Source organism: Equus przewalskii, chromosome 27 (assembly GCF_037783145.1).
Source record: "Equus przewalskii isolate Varuska chromosome 27, EquPr2, whole genome shotgun sequence".
Taxonomy (NCBI): domain Eukaryota; kingdom Metazoa; phylum Chordata; class Mammalia; order Perissodactyla; family Equidae; genus Equus; species Equus przewalskii.
Genome location: NC_091857.1, coordinates 23279580 through 23303754, shown reverse-complemented (window position 1 = coordinate 23303754; position 24175 = coordinate 23279580). Strand labels below are relative to the sequence as shown.

Genomic DNA, 24175 nt, shown 5'->3' with positions numbered 1-24175 from the left:
GATCAGTGAAAAGGCGACACGGTTCCAAGCTGACAGCTATAGTGGTGGCTTCCAGATTTGGTGTTTTCCAGATCAGAGCAGGGCAGCAGCTTCCTTGGCAATCCAGTTCTGCAGTGTAGCAGAGGCATTCTGAGAAAGTCAATTAGAATCCCTACTTCCAGCCCTCTCTGTGATCCTGTTATTTACTAGCCTGCAATATATCCCCTTCCTGATTAAACTACGTAGAATGCTTCACCCTGACAGATAAAATAGTTAAAGCAAAAGAATTTGGCTATGACATCACATTAGATAACTTAGACAACCATCTAAAACGTATAAAATTGAATTCCCATATTACAAAAACAGGAGCTAAATTTTTAAATAACTACACCAAAGTAACTTACCTTGGTAAGAAATTACCTGTACACTAAGCTGTACAGTTCCATCTGTCTTTACTCCTTGGTCAAACAAACTTCGTTCTGGATCCAGCTAAACATGCATAAAATGAATAACAATATTTTAGCTCAATCATTGATTTAATATAAATGGATGTATCAAACAGGACTTAATTACAGAGACATACTAATTAAATTATCAGAACACATTGAATTATCCAAGTTGTCATGCCATTTACTTCTTTGCCAAAACTGAAAATATTTTAACCACTGTGGTAATAATTAAGGACAATATATATAACAGAATTGAAGTGGTGGTTTTCTCTAGCTCTGGAGTCTAATTTAGGATTTTAAATAATGCCAAAAGGCAACTGTTTATTCTGTATAAGTATTTAAAGCAGAAGATAATGCAATTTATGTGTCATAAATAAGCAAGGACGTTTAATGAAGACAATTTATATAAATTTATTAACATAATTCTTGCCATATCTCCCTTGTAACCAACGATACACATTTAAGATCAGGGTTAACTTTAAATCTCTGATCACAAAGTTAATAAAGTTAAAGGACTTATGACTTTACTACCTGACCTAACTATGAATATCTTTAATCATAATTCTATATCCTTTCCATATCAGTGCTTTATTCCTTCCTATCTCCTTACAGTGCATGCATTTCACACAATGGCAAATTGATGACAAAAAGTAATTTCGATCTCCAGACATTTTCTGTCACCAGTTTAAAAATAGGCTTCCATTGCAATTATCTTGAATAACGTATATCTCTGTGTGCCTGCATATCATACAGCTGGAGGTACAAAGCTCCTCCCACTCTCATTCCCAAGAATTCAGTCAATACTGTACTCACAGTGCAAACACATTTTCTAATATTAAAAATGGTGTACTTACAAAGCCTAAAATCTTAAGTGACCATGCATCTAACTTCAACAGGGACAAGAGAAACTGTGTAACCCAGCAGATAAGTCAAAGACGGCAGTTTCACTCCTTAACATAATAGTCTCTACTTGACATTTTGTTAAAAATTCCCTTCATATCGAGATTTCTCCCCTTTCTCGTAGATACTGGTATTATCCACTAGAAGCTATGGCAAGTGTAATTCTGAAAGTGAGCTCGCAGGAAGTGAGTACACCAGCAAGCTCAGTAAGAGCTGGCTCAAGGACAAAACTCAAGCATGGTATTTGATCTTGGGTCACACTCCTCAAAGAAGTGCACTCAGCTCTTGTTCCATCAGCCTTCAAGTCAGCATTCGTCTGAAAATGCAAAAGCATTACCACAAGCAACAAGCATTCTGACTCCAAATGTATATTTGCATTAACTGACATGGAGAACAGAAGTTGCTAGCCTCATATCCTTTTTGAGGAGAGGACAGTTGACAGGCAGGAATGCAAAATGCCTTGGATTCAAGGCTAGCTCTGAATTCTGCGATACTATGAATTATGCATATTTCCATTTATTGAGAACCTATGATAGGCTGGGTACTTTTCAGGTCATGCTTTCATTTTGGTTAGATCATGTATTATAAAAGCAGCAACAAATGTTAAGAGCTGAAAAACAAGTCAGAGACCAAGTCCAGATTCCTCTCTGTTTTATATATGAGAAAAAACAGGTGAAGTCCAGTGACACTGAGTTACTCAATACTGTACCAACTTTCCTAAAAGTCTGCCTCAAACGAGTGAAGAATTTTGGAGTCACACGGGCCTGGGTTCAAATTCCAAGGCACTCTTTTATAGCTATGCACTGGGCAAATCAAAATCTTTAAATCTCAGTTTCTGCATCTGCACAATGTGATTAAGAATATGTTGACTCAAAGACTGATGTGAAGATTAAATGAGATAATTTGAGAGTGCTCTGCAATTTTTTTTTCATTCAACGTAAACTGCCCACATAGCTCTAGTTCACTCATTTTTAATGGCTGCCTTGAATTTCAATCTACTGAATTTATTTATCTAACTCCCTGTTTTGAGAGCATTTGAGTTATTTTCACTTTCAGTCCAATAATGCAATGCACATCTGAGATGTATACCTTTGCTCACCCAAGTGAGTATTTCCATAAGAACAATTCATTGAGGTGGAACTGCTAGGTATTTCACATTCAACATTAAGAGACATTATTAAATGCTAGATTACCTTCCAAAAAGATTGTGCTAATTTATCCTCTCACTGCTGAGAGAAGAAAAACCTTAAATCCTAAAATTATAAGAGTATTAGACCTACTCACATTCTCTAGTTTTAGAAGAACAATTCTCCCCCACCCCCAACATTTACTAGACTCACTGAAAGGGAAAGATAAAAGTATAGTTAAATGGCAACTAAAACGCACAAATTTCATTAAAGCATTTCAACTTATTCTACATCAAAATCTTCTTTAAAAATAGTAGACATGATGATTTGAATTTTTTTTAAACTAAGGCGAAAGTTGTATAATATGTGGAATAGCTATCCCAAGGCAGGGAGGGGGAGAAGTAAAGAATAAAGCCAACGAAACAATCGAAAAGATGACACACTACACATTAGTGTAAGTCAGTATTAAAAAACGGGATAAAACTCTAGTCCTCACTCAGATGTTCAAGGACGGTCTGGAGAACTATCTGAGCAATCCCATCTGGCCTACTACCTTTATACACAAAAATACTACCTTTCTTGAAAGAACACTGTAAAACATGACTATAAACACGCTGCAAACATAATATAGGGTTACAATACCACCACAGGTAAAATCTTGCTACAATAAACTCCAAGAGTTATATACACCGGCATTTAAATTCTTATCTAAAATTTACTGCTGGAGCAAATAAAGATGGAAAGGAATGTAAAAATCATTTGGTTAAATGACACCTTTTTGCAGATGAGGAAACTGATGCACAAATAAGTTAAAAACTAGTTATAAATAGGGTGTGAGAACACACTTCTTCAGTCTCCAAGGTCAATTTGCTTCCCACTACTCTATGTCTAAGCTCTGATTCAAATTTATTTAAACTTCTCATTTTACATTTGTGAAAGTAAAAAAAAAAGAAAAAACAATGTTTGATTTAGTACTCAATCTTTTAAATATAATTTTAAATGGAGGAAATTGTGCTGAAAGAATTCTTTTTATTTCTAAATGCCTAACTTTATAATAATACAGGTCAAATCTAGTTATAGAGACAAAGGCCAACAAAAAAACCTTTCTACTGCAGCCTTAAATGCTGAAATATAAATCCCCCCCCCAAAAAATTACCTGAATATCTTGCAGGCAAATTTCATGAGCATCCAAAGAACACTGCAGTCTTGGTTCTAGTAGTTTCTTTAAATTGCCTATTGGCTCATTGATGTCTATGGCCTGGCTTACACATTCAGCTGGGGTGTAGGTTTGTTCTACAATGCTAAATGTTAAAGGATATAATGGTTAACAATTACATCTTTACCCTGGACATTACAGTAACAATAGGCTCAAAACAAAATTTAATACCGAAACACATTTCTGGTCTTTGAAACTCCTTTCTGTAATGATACTGTTCATAGTGGTAGGCTCATTACCAACTAGTGTTGCCAAACTGAATACTGAATTGCACAGTGAAATGCTAGCTCGAAATTTAAAGCACCCTTGCAAATATATCTCATTACACATATATGCATGTCTGTATGTATATATAAATATGCATATATAATACTTAAGGGGAAACATTTGCATTTATGTTATATTTTCAAGTTATTTTTAAGAATTTTAGGCCCAGAAGGAAAGATAAAAAGTCTCCTCAAAATGTGTATGCCATCTCTACTAGTTAATTTTTGTTCTCAACATAAACACAACTTAATAAATGTAAAGTATAAGCTATCAAAATATAAGATACATAAAATACTTTCCATTTAATTTAACCTGAAAACTATATATATAATCAACATAGCTCCACATTAAAAAAAAATTATAATCTTCCTTTACAACTCTCGTAGGGCTCTTTTGCATTGTTACTTCATACTATGAATTCTATGGAACCACAAGTTCCTTGAGGATAAAATCTTTGCTAAGAATTCTACATATCTTTTATAATTCCTTTTTTGGGGCAAAATAGAAGACAGACACCAAGTAATGTTTGCTGAACTGGTAAATCTGGAATTCAATTAAGTTTCATGACATATTTAAGTATGATTTAAATCTCATCTGCAGCTGTCAAAAACAGTGTATATTTAAAAATTTAAGTTTCATTTTCACATAAATTCTAAATATAATGCAATATATACATGATATTCAATGACTATATAGCCCAAATTCCTTCTAAAACTTTTAGAATTTATAAAATAGACCATTCCTGATTAAAAGCACAAGATTATTTTTTAAAAATAGTAAACTATTATTATTATCATTAGTTAAGGTAAAATAATTGGGTCTTTTGGCTAAGTAAGGATTTTTACCCAATTCTTCAGCTATAACACAGTGGGCTATATTTTCCTTTTTTTGTAACAATGATTCTTTAAAAGTTAGATGTCACTGTAAGACAGATTTTTAAAGATCTCTTTTACATGATCTCAACACTTAAGACATTTTAATATTTTGCCGCCACCATTTAAACCTTGGGAGACTTCCTACAAAAATCAGAATTACCAATATCTCTTGAAAAAATGTGGATGATCTCACATCACTGGACCTAAATTCCTACACAGCAACAATCTGCTACAGCTGGACAACAATACCTGCTCCCTTTACACAGCTACTCTCCAGGTCAACATGGTAACTATCAATCTCTTACACGGGACATGAAACACCAGCAAAAGTTTTCTGTAAGGGGCCAAACAGTAAAAACTTTAGGCTTTGTGGACCATTTGTGTTTGTGTGTATATAAAAATAAATATATGCACGTCAGGCTCCAACATGGCCCAAATGACCCTCAACTCCTCACATTTACCCCTTTTATAGTTCCCTCCCAAGTTGTACAAAGGTTGGACTGTATGACTAAAAGACTAAGGTGCAGAAGCAATGTGTTGCTTCTTAGATTAGGTCATTTAAAAAGACACTGTGGCTTCCATCGTGGTGAGCGCACTCTCTCAGGCTGTCTGCTTTAGGGGAAGCCAGCTGCCACACCAAGAGCAGGCTACAGAGAAGTCCACGTGGTGAGGAAGTGAGTGGTCCTGCCTCCAGTCTCAAGAGTGATCTTGGAAACTGATATGCTAACCCCTGTCTACTCTTCCGATGACAGGAGCCCAGACTGACAGCTTAACCGCAAGCTCATGAATATCTTGAGCCGGAACCTCCAGCTAAACTGCTCCCAGGTTCCCGATTCTGAGAAACTGTGCAATAATGAATGTTTGGTGCTTTAAGCTGCTTAGTTTTGAGGTAATTTGTTACATATATACATACATACATAAATGTATGCATATACACACACAGACAAATATATATAGATATATATGAAAATGAAGAGAGGCATGCAATCTTTTTATTGTTTCTTCTACTGGAAAAAATAGAATCGAACATATTGAAAAACTGTATTAAAAATTTAAGGTCTCTCAGGCAGTCATGTCAAGACATTTTAGACCTTTTCTGTCTGGAAAATGTTCCTGTGCCAGGGCACGGTGGCAGAGGACAGGATAGAGGACAACTAAAATGGGGTTTGTCTTTTCAGCTAGAGCCAGACCTCTCCTCTGAGCAGAAGAGGTGGCAGGAGCAACACAGCCTGAGGGCAGAGAACCAACTGGCATAAAGTCTCAATCATGCAAGACGAGTAAGTTCTAAAGATCTGTTGTACAACACTGTGTCTATAGTTAACAATATTGTATTGTACACTTAAAAATTTGTTGAGGGTAGATCTCGTGTTAAGTATTCTTACCACAATAAAATAAAATTAAAAAAAAATTCAAGTTCTTAAATCTCAGTTGCACTCTCAACACTCAGCATCTTCTGCAACCTTAGCAATCTCGTCCATTCCCACCATAGCTGTTCTAAACCTGTTACTCTATGGAAGTTCTCGACTACTCTTTAGTCCTTTTTACTTTCAGCACATGATCTCATTTCCTGCTTTACAGAGTAAAGTAGGACCATTAGCCATGACCTTCCTTGACCTTCTTGACTCCCAGATCTCTACTTTTACCCATATTCTCTCCTTGGATTCTGAACTCGTTTACCAGTGCCCTCCTTCCTTAATGGAGTAAGTAATATTCTATTACTATTCCAAGAACTAGCACCTTTCACTACTCATATGCTTACGACAGTGCACAAAATTATTCATATACCTGTGTGTCTCCTCAAATACAATGTGGCCTCTCCAAGGGCAAAGTTACTGTCTCATTTACTCATATACACCTGACAGTTACCAGTTCACAGCAGTTACTTATAGGTATTTGTTAAATTTGTTCAGGTTGTAAATTAAACTCTTTCTGAAATAAAAGCAACCAGCATTGACGAAAGGAAAAAAGAATCCAATCGGGAGGAGGGCAACAAAAGGAGTAATAGGGTATTTGTGTACAGTGATGTATGGACTAGTCTTTGGGTGGTGAACATGATATAGTCTACACAGAAATCAAAATATACTGACATATACCTGAAATTTATGTAATGTTATAAACCAATGTTACCTCAATTAAAAAAAAAGAATATTACAATAGTGAAACAACTGGGGATTTTTAAATTATGGTAAAGCTATCTTATAGAATATTTTATACAACCAATAAAATGATTATAAAACTAAAAAAGAAAAAAGAAAATAACAAACCAAAAAAAAAAAAAAATCCACAGGGCTGGCCCTGCGGCCAAGTGGTTAAGTTTAGCATGCTTCACTTCAGCGGCCCAGCTTCTGACCTCCACCACTCATCATTGGCCAAGTTGTGGCCGTGACCCACAAACAAGGAAGCCTGGCACAGATGTTAGCTCAGGGCAAATCTCCTCCTACCAAAAAAGAAGGATCCACAGTGTCCTAGGGGAAAATACCATCATAATCAATTGCTTGATCATTATCAGCTCTGCTTATTACTATCTTTAGTTTAAAACTATCTTCCCCTCCCAGCTATACCCATTACATCACAGGAAAAATGGAATATGTTATCCCCCAAAATGCTGAGGTCAGTTGAAATAAAAAAAAAAAACAGGCCCCAAAAGAACTCTGGCTTGACTCTTAAATTTTAATTAGGTGTGTTGATAATAATAAAAAGTGGTAAATTCAGAAAACACCAACCTCTCTTCTGTGCACTCTGGTTTCTCTGTTCCATCAATCTCAATTTCTATCAGCTCCTCCGCTTCTCTTTTAGTCATGGTTGAAGTATTTCAAAAGCTCAGCCCTGCAAGAGTTAAACGGTAAGACATTCTGAAACTATCTACATCAAGAGAAATACTACACAAGAAGTAGAGACCCTATTCAAAGAAATGCAGGGGGTAAGTAGAAGAGAAGGAAGTAATCCTCACATATAAAAGAAAATCCACAAATGATATTTATAAACTATTTTTTATTTAAATGGTGTTTATTAACTTGACATGGCTTCTTCATCATTCCCTTGGATTTACTGGGATGTTTTTTGGCCCAATCTCAGCCAATAAATTAACTCAAGTGACTTCAAAATCAAGTGAAAGGTATGTCACCTATATTACAGCAACTGTCTTAATAACGGATTTAAATCTGCAGCTTAAAAATCAACAAAAAGATGAACTACAATTGTTCAGCTAACAGCTGTACTTTGTCAGCAGAATTTACTGCACACCACTGTAGTGACAGTGTGATAGACATTAAAGTTAATCCTAGCTGCAGTTTGTGTTACAAATCACGTATCTTATAAATGCTAGTACAATGTTCTAAAAGAGTGAAATAACGTAACAAAATCATTATAGATATGCACATTATTTCCCTGATTACACACTGGAATTTTTTAATGATTTTTTTCAGATGTGGTTTTGTACATTTTACACGAACGATTACTTCAGTTTTTAATTCTCTGATGCAAAATGATTATCTGCTACATTAAACTACCATTGATTTTTGTACCATTGATATACTCTGTACCATTTGTACAAAAATACTGTAATTTAAAAAGTGCTAAGTAAGGCATACCCTAGCTGCATATATTGGTATTTCTTTGTGGCCATTTCTGAGCTGTTAATGCTTCAAGTTCCAGGGTGTTACAACCTCCCTGTAGGTCAGTGAATTTGTCTTTGGACTCCATATATAGTCTCAGTTCAGAGGAGAGTTTCCTAAGTTTACCACCACATCTCAAAAAGCACTTCAAAGTGCCTTTGACTCTTTGACTTACATGGAACAGTCTTCTAAATTAAGTATTCTAATATTTGCAGAAGAGTCTGTGCTCCCACTTAAGATCTGACAAAATGAAGAATTCAAACATTCATTCCTATTAATAATAGCCATTATTTATTGAGTGCCAGGCACTGCATTCAAATGCTTTACGTAGAACAGCTTTATTTTGAGTCCACGCTCACATGAAAACTATCCAGAGGTTAGTGAGGCGAAACTGCCTGCGGCCCCACGTTACACTTTAGATGTACCAACTGAAGAACACATTATTCCAGGTGGGGTTGAGCCATGGTGTGTTGAAAGACTGGCTCTACATTGCATGTATATGCTAGTGTAACAGCCACCCCCATCTCTTACTTGGAAAACTGCAACAGCCTCCTCCTAAAATGTTTTCCTATCTGTGCCCTTGCCCCTGTGCTACAGTCTATTCTCAGTCAATATAACAAGTGTGATCCTTTTTGAAACTGAAGTTACACCATAGCACTCCTTTAATTGATACCAATCAGTAAAATCTAAAGACTTCACAACCGACATGATCTACTCCCCATCCCCCCTCATTATTGTTCTGACTCCCTTTCCCACCTCGGCCTCCTTGCCCATCCTTGCAGCTTCCTGCCCTGCGGCCTTTGCTCTTGCTGTTCTGCCTGCCTGGTACCTACTTCCCCCAGAAGTCCTCCTGGCTGAATCCCTCACCTCCCTGAAGTCTCTGCTCAAATCTCATCTCAATGAAGCATGCCCTGCCCACCCCCATTTAATTCTGTAATCTGCCTCTTCTTTACCCCTTTATTCTTTCTTCTTGTCCATAGCACTGTCCTCTAACATACTATATCAGTAATTTACTATATTTATTGTCTTTCTTCCTCTACTGGACCATCACCAAAGTACAAAGAACAAAATTGTTTGAAAGTGGCCCCAGGAACTCAAGTTGGTTTGTCTGGACCAGGAACTTCCCCTAGCTTCTTGAAGTGGAAGGGGCTTTGCCAGGTCTCAACTTCTCAAGGGACCAAAGTCTCCATGGTAGGCACCATAACGATCCAGAACCTGTGAATATGTTAAATTACACAGCAAAGGGGAATTAAGACTACTAATCAGCTGAGCTTAAAACACACCGCTTATCTTGGCTCATCCAGGTGGGTCCAGTGAAATCACATGGGTCCTTGAAAGTGGAAAATCTGAAGAGATCTAGAGTGATTCAAAGGGAGAAGAACTAGCCAGCTATGACTGGTTTTGAAGATTAAGAAAAGGAGCCACAAGCTAAGGAATGCAGGAAGCCTCTAGAAGTTAGGAAAAGAAAGAAACAGACTCTCTCCTAGAGCCTCAGAAGAAATGCAGCTCCGCCAACATCTGACTTTAGCTCAGAAAGACCCATTTCAGACTTCTGACTTCAAAAACTGTAAAATCAATTAATGTTTTTAAGCCACTAAATTTGTAGTAATTTGCTACAGTAGCACCGGGAGACTAATACAGGCTTCTTTCCCACTTTGTAAAGGAAAGGGCTGTAACCCTCCTCAGATCCAACATCTCCAACTGCTGGGGAGGTGGTTTTCTGACAACTTAGTCTATAAATAGCTAGCATCCAAAATCTAGACTGCCTGGTACAAAAATGGTCTGATTTTTCCCACATTATTAAGGTTGCTCTCACATCACTTAAGAAAATCGTAAATCACTCAAAATCATAAAACCTGTTCTGTACAGAAAAATGTGAGAAACAGAATAAGGTTTCTCAGCACACAAAATAAGTTTTTAACAGCACTTAAAAAGACCATTTATGTTCTATTTTCAGGGCCTCCAAGGAGGTCTACTCCCATCTCCACAACCAACTTTTTAAAACAGATTAGAAAACAAGCGAATTTCCTGGGAACTTTGGAAAAATAGAAAAGCATATGAGAAAGCAACCAGTGGCTGAGAAAAGACCCTAAAGGCTCATTAGTAGAGAGGATACCTGTGACTCCCTCAACATAAGCACTAAAACAGGGAGTTGTTAAAAAGAAATTTATCCTGTGATCGTCCCAAAAAGTCAGAGATTAGTCCCTGGAATGTGCCAAATAAAGAAAAAAATGACCTGCATGTACTTTTGGAAAAAACCACGTTACTCAGAAAGTCTCTGAATTGATCTTCCTTTCTTTCTGTTCTCTAAATTTAGCCCAGAGAAGCAATGAAGACTTGGGAAATTGTCCAAATCTTTGATATCACTGCTGGAGTGGGTCTCAGCTCTTTTTCTGGAACCAATTCTCCAGGATTTTACATCAATACTTAAGAAAACGGAGAGCAAAGATTACTTGGAGCCTTTCCACCTAAAGGCTGCCCCCGACACCCTGGTTTCTCCTAGATTACACCTAACCTAGGGTTCAGAATGCTTCGCAAAATGAATACAAACTAAACTTAAATTTAACTAAAAATTCCAGGAAGGGGTACTGTTCTTTAAAATACAGTTATGTTTAACACTCTCTGTTGGAGCCGCAGATAAATCTGAGGATTATTTTTCTTCACTGAACACATTAGCAGCTTACAGTTTAGGACAATAAACGACAATAAATGAATAAAGGATAAACAAATATAAGTGTAATCTAGGAATCCCTGCCTGATCAACCGCACATTTTCTCAAGCTAAGATACTTTTTAACCCCTGAGGAAATTAAAAGACTTTTTTTTTTTTAAAATAAAGTGAATAGTTAAAAAGTAAAGCACATGCATCTGCGTGTGCGTGTATACACAGAAAGTGAGAGAGAAAAAGCAAATGTAAAGAAAGGCTGGTGACCCCACCGGGTGAATAATTTCATGTTTTGTTTCGTTTTTTACAATTTTCTTGTAGACTTGAAGTTTTATAAATAAAAGCCGGAAGGAGGAGATTAAAGTCAACAGCTTTAATTTAGCATTCAGCCTCCACACGCTCTCGAGACTCGCCTTAATTTAACATCTAACTCATCACTGATTTTCTTACCTCTCATTACACACGGTCGTCTATGCAATCCAAGTAAAACTGACAGACGTCCCCTACTGTCAGAATACGTCTAAAAATAAACAAGCTTGGAGAGCCTGGACCAAACCCTAGGGGAGAGAGGTTACCCCTTAAAGTAGTGGCCGAAGAGCTGACCAGCCTCTTCTGAAGTTTAAGGACCACACGGGACCTAAGGGTGTTATCACTGCCCAGTTCTTCACTTCGCTATAGTGAACGCTTCTCAATCTTTGCTCCTCCCACGAATCAGACCTACTGCATTTCTAAATTACTACTCATCCTCTTGCAACGCAGTATTAGGCGGTGTCCTCCCTGCCGTTAACCTAATCGAGCTGGGATCCCCAAATAAAAGCACGCACAAACGGCTTATTTTCCAGTACACAAAAAACTAAAAAAGTTGGCAAGCTACATTAACCGGTCGTTTCCCCCTTGTCGTACTTCCTCGTTTTTAAAAGAAATCCAAGGGACACCATATATGTTAATAACTGGCTTTGATACAACTGTGCGATAATTCCAGAAGGACAACTGGACTGGAAGTGAGAGCGACCGCTGAGGTGGCAAGAAGATTGGTTTTGCATCTTGCTCTGAAATCCCGGGGGCGTCAGGATCACATCCCGACCGCGGCGACTGCGGACCCCGGAGAGTCGAGGCGGGGACAGTGCGCGAAGGGAGCGGCGAGAGGCGACTCAAGCAGCCCGGGCCCCAGGGGCGCGCGGCTTCCCAGCGCCCCGCGCCGCGCGCCCCCCGCCCCTCCCCTCGGCTCCCCGCACTGCCTCCCCCGCCCCTCCCCGCCCGGCTCCCTCAAGTCTCCACGAACGGAAATGGGAGTCACAGCGCCGGGGACCAGCGGAAACAAAACACAGAGGCGGCCGCGGGGGGGCCGCTGTGGGGGAGAAGGCCCCGGAACGAAGCCGGCCCCCGCGGGCCCGCGCTCCCCTCCTCCCCCGCGGCCGCACTCACCCGCTCCGGAATCGGCCCTGTCGCCCCCGCCCGCGCTCCAGAGCCGGCTGAGGAAAGCGGCGGCGCGGGCTCCACGTGCAGTGTCTCTTCCGGTAAGGCCTGTAGCTCCCGCGACTCGAAGTGTTGAAGCCCCTGGGCCCTTCCCGCGGAATCGGCGCGGAGAAACTCCAACCCCCCTCCCGCCTCCCAGGCACCCCCGGGTCCGGGACTACAACTCCCAGCAGGTTGCGCGAAACGAACGCCCGACGCAACGGGGGCTCACGAGGCACAAAGGAGCATAACGCCCCAATCCGCTTTGTTTTACACTCTGTCACTTTGCACCAACATACGCCTCAACAATCCCAAGGAACAGGACGCTAACTCCGGGCGGGGGTGAAGGGGGAAACTGAACTAGGGGTAAGGCCAGTCCTAGTGCGCATGCGTTCAAAACAAGGTTTCCGGGAGGGAAAAAGACAGTAGGTCAAGTTAGGCGAAGGAAAGATGGCGGAGGCGTCGACAGGAGACCCGGAAGGACTTACCCTCCACTTCCTCCTCCTGTTTGGTTTCTGTCTCACCTAGAGCCGTCCGGTCGCAGACTCTCTCCGAGACGCTTCCTGTCCGGTGAGTGTCGACCGACTGAAACGGCGACCCATAATGCATTGCGGGGTCGGGTAGGCGGGTGGGGGCGGAGCCAGGGCCGGAAGTAGAACCGTGGCAGCGGCGGTGGCTGTAGCAGCTCGGGACTGAGTGCAAGGTGACTGGGAGAGAGACTAGACTAGCTTGGTTGGCCTTTTGGGACTCCAGTTCTGGTTTTGTTCACGGGGCCTTAGCTCAGCCCTTGAGGAGGAGAGGGCGGCCCTGTGTCCCGGGCACCTTCACGGCCTGGCCCGGGTCACTGCTGCCCTCGGCGCTTCGGCCTTGAACTTGCGTTGACTCAATATAGATAGAGCCCTGGTAATACCCGCCCTGAGGGCACGCCGAGGTGGCGCGGGAGGCGGGGGTCCGAGGGTTCGTTGGCACGCAGCCCGGCTGGAGCAGCCCAAGGTCATGCCCGCGGGGCAGGTCTGCAGCCAGGCCTGTGCAACCGGGGCGCGCGGGAGGTTGTTCTGTTTCAAGGAGAACATGCACCAGAAGATGGAAAAGGGTGATCGTCATCTTAGAAGTTTGTAACCTACCTAAAAGTGTTGGTATTTCTATAACTCGGTTAGGCAGCCTCATTTTACACTCTTTCACTTCCTTGCACCATCATACATCTCAAAAACCCTGAGGAACAGGACGCCGACTGGGGGGCAGAGCAGGATAGGGGGTTGCTTGAACTGGGGGAGAGACCAGAGGGCACAAGCGGACACAGCAAAGTTTCCAGGAGGGAAAAAGCCTGGGCAGATTGTGGATTAACTTTAGGATTGTGCAGTGAACAGGCAGCGAAAGGACTGCCTTTTGGCTGGTGTGTCATCACTGCAAAGGGGAGAGCCATGCTGCCTGTCACCACAAGGCGTCTGCGCAGGCCGTACCCTCTTTTGCTGTTGTCTTCCCCTATCTTTCTTTTTATGTCAGATCCGTATCATAGGCTCTGGTGGCGCACCCCACAGTGTCACTCGAATAGAGCACTTATCAGAGTTGGTATTTTACACCTATTTGTGTAATCACGTGTGTTGTGCGGACTAGTGGACAGTCCACACTCACTAGATATTTAATCAGTGGGAAAAAAAATGAAAGAATAAAGGAAAAGGAACAAGCTTTGGTAGAGTTTGTGTGTTCATATTTTAGACGAGTTGAGTTTGAGGGCCCTGAAAGATTTATGAAGGGCTGAAAGCTGTTGAGTGTATAGGTTGAGAGCTCAGGAAGAAGACCAAAATTAGAGATGTGATTTGGGGATCATTAATACTTAGGTGGTGGAATTCCAAAAAATGAACATGGATTTTTCTCATGTCGCAGAAGGAATAACATGATTTTTGCAGTCCTTTAGACCTAGAGCAAATTAACTGTGAGAATATGAGCAATTTAATAACCTTTTTTAGACACAGTTTTATTAATTGTAAAGGAAGGATAAGAATGCTTTCTAATTCTTAACAATATTGCCATAAGGATATGAGAGAATATATATGGAAGTACTTTGCAAAATACCTACGGCTGAACAAATGTTAGGTGGTGACCTTATTGCTAAGTGTTAAGTGTGTCCTTAAGTTGCCAGAAGAGAAAAATATACATTGTGTTGCACAGCTTTAAAAATGTTTGTGTCCAGTCAAATTCTACTGTGTAACTTGGACCAGGTACTTAGCTCTAAGCCTCAGTTTCTGTATTTGTAAAATGGGAATGATAGTAGCAGTTTAAGGTCATTTGTTGTTTGCTTGGAGTCTTTTCTCAAGTATTTTTCTCTAATGGGATGTGAGTGATATTTGTTGGCTTCTTTAATTTCTTCACGTAGTTTGCTTTCATCCTGGCAGGTGAAGGGTATTTTGTTGATTGTGGGATTTCTTGTGGTAGTTTTTATGTCCTTTTCCAGGGCTTCTCCTTGGCACTATTGACATTTTGGACCAGATAACTCTTTGTTGTGGTAAAGCTGTTATTATTATTCTTATCGTAATCTTAGGAGGTTTGGCAGCATCCCTGGCCTTTACCTACTAGAGACCAATAACACCCCAGTCAGGACACCCAAAAATGTCTTCAGACATTGCCAAGTATCGGCAGGGGATACCCCCACCCCGTTTGAGAACCGCTGTGCTGCTCAACTGTCTTCTAGCTTAGTGCTTCCTGTAGTAAGGGGCCATTTTTTCCCCCAACCCTTGTAGATACTTCTAAGAATACAATAAAAATGAATTACTGGAAAAATTAGATTAAGGCCAAATAATGAAGACTCACAAAATAACTGTGATTGTTTATTATTCAGATAAAAATTACTCTGTCAAATTGCTGTAATTTGACTTAATTATAATTTAATTTAATCTAAATGCTTATTCCCAATTTTTGTGTTACTATAGACCAGTAACATAATTTGTATATTACTGCTGGTCCACAGACCACACTTTGAGCTGTAGTATTATAACTTAATAGAAGTCCAGTGTCAGTATGATGATGATTATTGTTATTGTTATTGTTAGGTAATTTGAGGGGGGTGCAGGTTGTGAGAATCGGTAAGCATGTCAGGTTTTTCACTTTATCTGTCAGGTTCAGAAATTTTACCAGGCTTTATTGAGGTGTGAATCTTACATCACCATTTCAACATCGGGTTTGTTACCTTTCTGTTTAATAGGCTCGGTGTTTCTTAATCTGAGGGAAGTTTCTTCTAATTACATATGGCCTCCTTTTCTATTCCTTTTCTTTTGGAATTCCTGTTTGCATATATTTGTTCTAATTTGGGGTGTTTTTTGCAGCCTTTCGAGACATTAAATGAGGTTTCAACTGAGATGATCCTCTACTTTATCTACTGAAATCTTTTAGTTAGAAAAATCATGTATTTTAGCTTCAGGAAGTCTAAGGACTTGGAATTTTTAATGTGTTTAAAATTCAGACTTTCATTTCCATGAATTTTATGTCACTAACTAGGTGGTACTGCTTGATTTTCCCTCTCTTGTTGGTGGCCTGCTGTGGCTGGTTGCTCTTTTTCCTTGGGGGTTCTTTTGGACCTAGATTTGGTTGTTAACAGTATTCATGAATGCCTGGAATCCTGCAGCTGTAACAGGCAGAGCAGTTTCTCCCCCTGTGGGCCTGTGAAATAGAAACCTCCAGGCTATCAATCATGGCTGAGGCAACTGTCTCCAGTCTCCCTGCCCAGCTCCCTTTTGACCTTTTGAAGGGGTCAGGGAAACCTGGCACATTAATTTGGGGGCCAGTGTCGTTCTTTTCCTGCTGTGGGTGGGCAATTTTCTAACATCCTAGCTCAGCTGTTTCCTCTGGTCCAAGACTAAGTTCACGGAGAAGAAACACCCCCTCCCGGATTTTGTGCTTTCTTGCTGCGTTAACCCTAGTGGAGCTGCACAGGGGCCTGGTTCTTCCTAACTATTCCTAGATCCCAGGGCCTTTTGGTTAAGAAGCAAAAAACTTGCAGTGGGGAGTGGAGACAGGAAGGGAGCTATGGTCAGGTGACTGTTCTTAGCATTCACTGAGCTCTGGTATGATTTAAGTTCTGTAGCAATTAGTAGAATTAGATTCCCACTATGTGATATATTTAGAGAGATGTTACAATTATATGTATGTTAAAGTATGTTAACATCCTGCCGCTTGTTTTCAGTACCAGAATCACCATGATTCTTCGGAGGCTTTTCAGGTTGTCCTCTGTCGTTCAGTCTGCAATCTCAGTCCATTTGAGGAGGAACATTGGTGTTACAGCAGTGGCGTTTAAGGAACTCGATCCTATACAGAAACTCTTCGTGGACAAGATTAGAGAATACAGAACTAAGAGACAGTAAGTGAATAGATAATGAAACATGGTGTAAATATAAATATTCAAAGTATGTAAGTTTTGAAATGGTAATAAAAAAAGTACTTGGTATTTGAAGGTGTCTAAGACCGTCACTGAGCTAATCCTTGACATTGAGGTTCATCAGGTGCTCCAAAAGAAGATAAGGATCTTGATTTTTTTTTTTTTAAGTCCCAAATTTTATCTTCCTTATATGGGTTCCAAGGGAGAATCCCATTAAATCTATTGTCATTTTTGGGGCCGGCCTGATGGCGCAGCAGTTAAGTTCGCACGTTCCGCTTTGGGAGCCCGGGGTTCGCCGTTCGGATCCCGGGTGCGGACATGGCACCGCTTGGCACACCATCCTGTGGTAGGCGTCCCACGTATAAAGTGGAGGAGGATGGGCATGGATGTTCGCTCAGGGCCGGTCTTCCTCAGCAAAAAGAGGAAGATTGGCAGCAGTTAGCTCAGGGCTAATCTTCCTCAAAAAAATAAATAAGTAAATAAATCTATTGTCATTTTAGATATATCCTTATTATAATGTCATTTATTATAAACCAGTGTCAATTCATAGAAGTACATAGGACCTTGGAAATCATTTAGGAACTATATTTGAGAAAACTAACTCTCTTAGACATTGATTAGCCTAGGATCATAAAACTATTTGGGAGAAAAACATATAATCAAAATATTCTAACTCTCTATTTAGTACCCTTTCTGTGACATCATGATTTGGGGAAATGTATAAACAAAGCATTTGTTTCTTTAATGCTGTATCCGTAGGTATATATTTCTGAGAATATCAAAGGAGGAAAGACTCTGAAATGGCATAAAGCAAGTCCAGGAAAACGTGATTATAGAATCACAGAGTTTTGGACCTTAGCCATCATCAAGTTGAACCTTCAAATCTTTGGGAAAGTGGTGTACATCAATTCCTAGTTCCATTTTCTTTTATTTAGTTGTCTACTATGTGCAAAGCACTGGGCTATTAACAGTGGGCCACAAAGGAAGAAACCACACTGCATTTCCACAATACTCTTAAAATCTGATAGGGGTAGAAAGCTTGTAAACAAGTAAATATGATGTAAGGTAAAATGAGTTAGATGCTAATAAGCTAGTGACCGATTCAGTGTTTGAGGAGTTCATAGGAAGCAATGCTCCTTTGTAGCTGGAGGCATTTTGGAAGGTGGCTTGGAAGAGTGAATGTTTTGTCTTGGCTTTGAAGGCATTGTTTGAGGTCATTCATCCCACTTGAGAATCTCATGGACAGCTATGGATCATCGTCCCAGTTTTTTTAAAAAGTGGAGAATTTACTCACAAGATTTTGCTTATAGCTTGGTTCTCAAACCCACAGAAGGCCATCAGTAGACACCCACACCCAGGGGTCTACCCCAGGTTATGACCAATGGGTGTGAAGTTTGGACAGATAAGTGGGGTTGGAAGGAGGATGTGTTTTAGGAGGAAAGAATGGTGTGAGCTAGGGCATAAAAACTAGAAAGCACAAAGTATCTTTGGGAAATTGTGTCATGCTGTTTCCCAGGACTTTAGGGTGTATGAGGAGGGTAGGGAGCAGTAAGGATAGAATGGGATTAGAATGAGAGATTATGGAAGGCCTTGATTATAGACTGGGCACTTAAGATATGATGATAGGCATTTGTGATAAAGGTTTTTGAGCAGGATGGTGGGGTGGAACAAGATTACTCTGTATTGGGAGGGCAATTTTAATCACAGTGTGTTGGGAAAATTGGAATGAGAAGAGAGGGAACACAGACATGTTAGGAAAATATAATAATCAAGCATTGATTCATGAGAACCTTGTGTTTAGATCAGTGGGAATATTAAAGTGACAGAGTCAAGACATTGAGAGACTAAGAACTGGTCTTTATTACCTGGTAGAGAGGCAGAGGAGAGGGAACAGTTAAAGAACACTGAGACTTTTGAGACTGGGCAACTAACAAAAAAGGTTTTGTCATCACCAAAACTAAGGAGGGAGAGAGTGAAGGGATTAAAATGAAGACTTTGTTATGAAACTCTCACAGCAACCTTATAGATGTTATCTCTGGTTTATATATGAGAAAACCAAGGCTAAAAGGTTAGAATTTGCCTAAAATCACACTATTCAGTAAGCAGATGTGCAGAACTGGTTGAGGATTTTGAGTGTCTTCTATCTGGAGGTGCTGTGGCATCATCGTGTTTCACTTTAATTGTCCTTAAAAACCTGTGCAATGGGGCCGGCCTGGTGGCGCAGTGGTTAAGTTCACACATTCCACTTCTCTGCAGCCCGGGGTTCACCTGTTTGGATCCTGGGTGTGAACATGGCACTGCTTGGCAAACGCCATGCTGTGGTAGGCGTCCCACGTATAAAGTAGAGGAAGATGGGCATGAATGTTAGCTCAGGGCCAGTCTTCCTCAGCAAAAAGAGGAGGATTGGCAGTAGTTAGCTCAGGGATAATCTTCCTCAAAAAAAAAAAAAAAACCTGTGCAATGCAAAGTTAATCCTTAGGTGTACCCTGAATCTTAGGAGTCTGTGGTTCATTCATTTGTGCGAACAGCGTAAAGTGTTCTGAGTATGCACTCGGGACTGGAATCCAGCTCTGCCACTTACTAGCGTTAGCTTTATGACCTTGGGCAGGTTATTTAACTCTCTACCTCAGTTTCCTTATGTAAAATGGGGTGATAACATGAGTACCTGTTTCATAGGATGTTATAAGATTAAGTGATTCAAGAAATTAGCATGCCTAGATTATTTTAAGTGAAATAAACAACTGTCCCTTGAGTGTCTACTGTGTTCTGGTCACCATGCTAGAGCCTGGGGATATAGTAATAAACGAGATGGGCTGGGAGACTTATATTCAGTTGAGAAGGTAGATGATTTCTGGCTCTGTTTGATCGTAAGAGTACATATTAAAGTTGTAACAGCCATCATCTGTCAGTAACCAGTATGTTGTTGAGACTGGCTAGATCTCCTCACAGCGGTTTCTAAAGCTTGTAGATCCCAGAGCTGGAAGACTGTCATTAAAGTATCTGGTTGAAGGCTCTGTCTAGAACTGTACTGTATATTTTAGTAGCTATTATCCACTCATGACTATTCAAATTCTAATTAATTACAATTAAGTATAAATAAAAATTTAGTTCCTTTGTCACCTTACCCACATTTCTAGTGCATAATGGGCAGATATGGCTAGTGGCTACCATACCAGACAGCACAGATATAGAGCATTTCTGTCATCACAGAAAGTTCTACTGCACATGCTGATCTAGAATAAAATTGGGTCCATGACAAGAAACATCATAAGCAAGTTCTTAAGTTAGAGCTTCTCTGTATTCTTTGTGGAAATTCTTCAGTGTAAGTAAGACCCTATGCTTTTATCATAGGCGTATGTGAAAATATTATTACCCTTGATGGAATTTTCACTTGTAAATTTTTTGTTTATTGTTCATTGGTAGGCAGCCAGTAACATGACAAACACAGAAGAATTTGTGCAAAGAATTAATTAGATCTACTTGGCCCCATTGCTGGTCCATGATGCTATGTTTATCCTCCCAAAGCACAATTCTGATTTTGTCATTTTATGGCTCAGTAACTAAAATACGAACTCCTGGGCTTAACATTCCAGGCCTCCTCTGATCTGGGTCCTGCTGGCCTTTCCATCTAGACTTTTTAGTATTCCCCACATAGAGCCAGCCGATGCTTTTCCACCTCCACATCTCTGCTTTTTCAGTCTTAGAATGTCTGAAAATCTGACCCAAAGGCAAGATTTGTCACAAGTGCCACCTTTTTAAAATAAATTTTTCCTAATTAGCTCAGCCAAAGTGCTCTCTCAGTTTGAGTAGCTTTTTAAACATCTTTGAAGTTTATCACATAACTCTTACAGCATAAATATTTATAAACATGTTATTTCTTTCTTCAAAATGGCAAAACCTCTGAGGATAGGAAATAATTTGTTTCTTTGTTAGGTCCCTATTATCGAAACTTAAAGTCACTGAGCTCTTTTAAACACCATTTGGTGGTGGCTGATTTAAATCAGACAATAGTAGACAACACTTACTGAGTGCTCACTGTGTGCCAGGCATGATGCTAAGTGGTACATGTGCATTGTCTCTATAATTCTCTTAACACTGCCGTTAGGTAGGACCTTCAGTTTTAGACGTGGAAACTAGAGTTTAGAGGGGTTCATGCCTTGCTCTGGTTTATGCGGTTGCTGAATTGTAGAGCTAAGGTTCAAACAGGAGCAGGCATCGACTCCAGAGCCTACAGATTTAGCCATTATAATTTGTTGCAGCTTAGACCCTGAGAGATTCTGACTGAATAAGTATCCTTAATACTAACAAACCTTGAACATTAAAGGTTTGTTTGAAGTTGCCTCATTTATGTGAAACCTCATCATATTAAAATAGTTTGAATTGAAATTCAAGTGGAAATACTCATTTTCTTTCAGAAGTCTATTTTTCCTACGTGAATACCTTTAAAAGCTATTGAAGCTTGATAGTGAAAAGTAATTTTGTTTTTGTAAACTAGTGCATGAAATGAGTTTTTACTTGCTCATTTATACAACAGGACATCAGGAGGACCTGTTGATATTGGTCCAGAGTATCAGCAAGATCTGGAGAGGGAGCTTTTTAAGCTTAAGCAAATGTATGGTAAAGCAGACATGAACACGTTCCCTAACTTCAAATTTGAAGGTAAGTCCCTTTTAATTATGGATTCATTCTTGTGGGAAATCATTTTAAGTGAAGAATATTTATACTTAACTTGGATTGTTTAGAGGATTAAATGACAATTACATGTGAATTTTTTAGGACAGTGATGTGTGATGGGAAGCTGTGGGATCAGTGTTTGCCCTTGGTATAGGAGCTCACATAACATAGAGGTGAAATGGTAGGGGTCTGAAATCAAACTCCCTGATCTTTTTTGGGGGAGGTGAGGAAGATTGGCCCTGAGCTAACATTTGTGGCAGTCTTCCTCCATTTTGTATGTGGGTCACCACCACAGCATGGCTTGATGAGTGGATCTGAACCCACAAACCCCTGGCCGCTGAAGCGGAGTGCACTGAACTTAACCACTATGCAACCAGGCCGGCCCCTCAAACTCCCTGATTTTGAATCCTGGCAATATCACTTACAAGCTGTGTGATCTTGAGTAGTTAACTGGTGCCTGTTTCCCACCTGATGTTTAGGGAGAATTATCATATCTTCCTCATATGGTTGTTACCGTTGAATGACTATATATGTAAGGTCAATTAATAGAAAGCCGGGCTCACAGTAAGTGCTGAGTAAATCTTTAGCAATTGTTAAATTTCCACGTAGATGTTTAAAAATAGTAGATATTCACTAAAAAACAAAAATCAGAAGATTGATGAGTTAAATAATGAAACCTTCTGGATAATGCGTTTTATTGCAGTATGTCTAAGCCTGAACCTTTTTTTCCTCTTCTTAGATCCCAAATTTGAAGTCTTCGACAAACCCCAGTCCTGAAGAAATAATGTAAAATTTCTCTGGTAATTTGTCGTAGAGTAGTTGTACTGCTGACTGGAAGTATCAGAATAAACATAAATTTCACAACTGTCAAATGTTGTTTTAATTCTGATTCCAAATAAGTCATTTGGTGATGTTGAGTGTATGCTTGAGTGTATTGAATTCTGTGGGTTAGCATTTTAGTTTTTGTTTTTTTGGTGAGGAAGATTGGCCCTGAGCGAACATCTGTACCACCAAAGTGGAGCATACAAACCTAACTGCTATGCCAGTGGGCCAACCCCAGGTTAGCCCTGTTTTTAAATCCTCCCATTTGGTTAATAACTAAGTGGGTGGAGGCCTTGGACAAATTGGGTACAACTTACCCCTAACCTGCCAGGCTCCTCTCAGTGTGCGGGGATATCCTTTTAGTTATGGAAACTTACTGCCTGAGGGGAGCCATCCTGACCTAGGAAATGTTTGCTGAGGAGGGATGTTACACGCACTCCCAGAATTTGAAGAAATGGTTTATAAATTCTTTATCATAGCTTTTTCAGGAAACTCAAGCGTAATTTTGAATATGTACAAAAACATCCATTGTGTTTTAACTCCGTCTCCTCAAAAGGTAAATGCTTTTACCCCAGTAACCCAGGTCCCTCCTCCTCCCTTGCAGTTTATGATCAGGGTCTGTTACAGAGCTGTGCAGATAGAGGAGAGTTCTGTACAGGAACTTCCTTTAAGAGTCAGCTGTACAGTGGTGTTTTGCCAAAGTGTTGGAAGATCCAGCAGATAAGTGGCATAGCAGGCACATCAAAATTTCAGTAACTGTAGATGGCTTTCAAGGCAATTATTTCTTTAAAAAAGAAAAACAGCTGTGCCTTTTTATATCTGACAATATCTGACTTGTCTCAGTAAATACGGGTCTTAAACCTTTAAAGATTTTCTTTAAAAATGTGAAGTCAAAAAACACCCACCTTATTGGTTTAGCTCACTTCAAAAGAGGAGTAGATTTTCACTACGGCATGCATCCTAGCTGAAGTCAAACCTTCCGAGGAAGACCTTTTTCACAAGATCCACAACTATTTCCTAATGGTACAAGTATGATTAAACTAGTAAGATGTGTAGAGATGGACCTGGGGAGGGAAAAGTAGGAGGAGGAAACGGCCCAATTCTCTTCAAAAGAAGCCACGTGGAACTACTTTATTTAAGTAATTGTAGGCGTTGCAACAGTTCGATTTAATTGCGGCACTGCTTAAAGGTAATGGAAGAAGTCTGGCGCTCAGGTCCTTTCTCTGACCTCCCCTCAAACAGCTGTACTCCACCTGTGGCAGGCGGCAGCGAGACTGCCCTGCCCGGCCAGGGAGAGAAGGGACTGACGCTTTCAGTGCATGCTTCATCTTCCTTTCTCTTTCCCTCCCTCCTGCACTCAGAGTTCAGTTCAATTTTACCTTTCATAATCTCACACCTATTTTCTCATCTCGATTTTTTTTATCTGTCTCCCAACTGTTTGGAGTTTGCTTGAATATTCCGGTCTCTTCTATCATTATGTAGACAAAAGGATTCCATTTGTGACTGACTGCAAGAGTACTGCATTAATTACCCTACTCCCGTGCCCTACATCATGGGGCTATGCATTTATAGCTAAATTTTGGCCAGGGAAGTGCTCTCTTCTTTCCAGCTGAACGCTGCAGTGAATCCTTGAGTCGTGGATATTAACTAAGGCTTCACCTTCCTCTTTCTGATGAGACCACGCCAACTCTGCAAACTCCAGCCTGTATCTGTCACCTCATCCTACCAGTGCACTGCTCTCCTGCACTGGCCATTTGGGCCACC

General features: G+C 40.3%; 2 protein-coding genes across 9 annotated transcripts in view; one reads left to right on the top strand and one right to left on the bottom strand.

The window, feature by feature from the left end:
• The window catches only part of GABPA (GA binding protein transcription factor subunit alpha), a 36385-nt gene extending 23220 nt beyond the window's left edge, over positions 1-13165 (bottom strand). Inside the window, exons 1-4 of one of the 3 annotated variants that reach the window (XM_008514157.2) lie at positions 13035-13165; positions 7537-7639; positions 3612-3756; positions 384-468 (exon numbers count right to left, since the gene is read on the bottom strand). In XM_008514157.2, the coding sequence (XP_008512379.1) occupies positions 384-468; positions 3612-3756; positions 7537-7613 (307 nt within the window). In that variant the 5' untranslated portion in view covers positions 7614-7639; positions 13035-13165. Of the gene's footprint in view, positions 1-383; positions 469-3611; positions 3757-7536; positions 7640-11541; positions 11862-12516; positions 12930-13034 lie in introns of those variants that run through there. The other 2 variants (XM_008514156.2, XM_008514158.2) reach the window with 2 other exon arrangements.
• Positions 12294-22461, top strand: ATP5PF (ATP synthase peripheral stalk subunit F6). Of its 6 annotated transcripts, XM_070597242.1 has the most exons (5): positions 12442-12608; positions 13075-13116; positions 16724-16897; positions 21450-21574; positions 22329-22461. In XM_070597242.1, exons 3-5 carry the CDS (start codon positions 16737-16739, stop codon positions 22364-22366), a joined length of 324 nt encoding a protein of 107 aa, XP_070453343.1. In that variant the 5' UTR covers positions 12442-12608; positions 13075-13116; positions 16724-16736; the 3' UTR covers positions 22367-22461. The 6 variants fall into 6 exon arrangements, 5 of the variants coding, with proteins under 5 accessions (XP_070453344.1, XP_070453343.1, XP_070453342.1 ...); XM_070597243.1 differs by lacking the exon at positions 13075-13116 and having other exon boundaries at positions 12294-12608; XR_011533747.1 differs by lacking the exon at positions 21450-21574 and having other exon boundaries at positions 12363-12608.
• The last annotated feature ends 1714 nt before the right edge of the window (positions 22462-24175 follow it).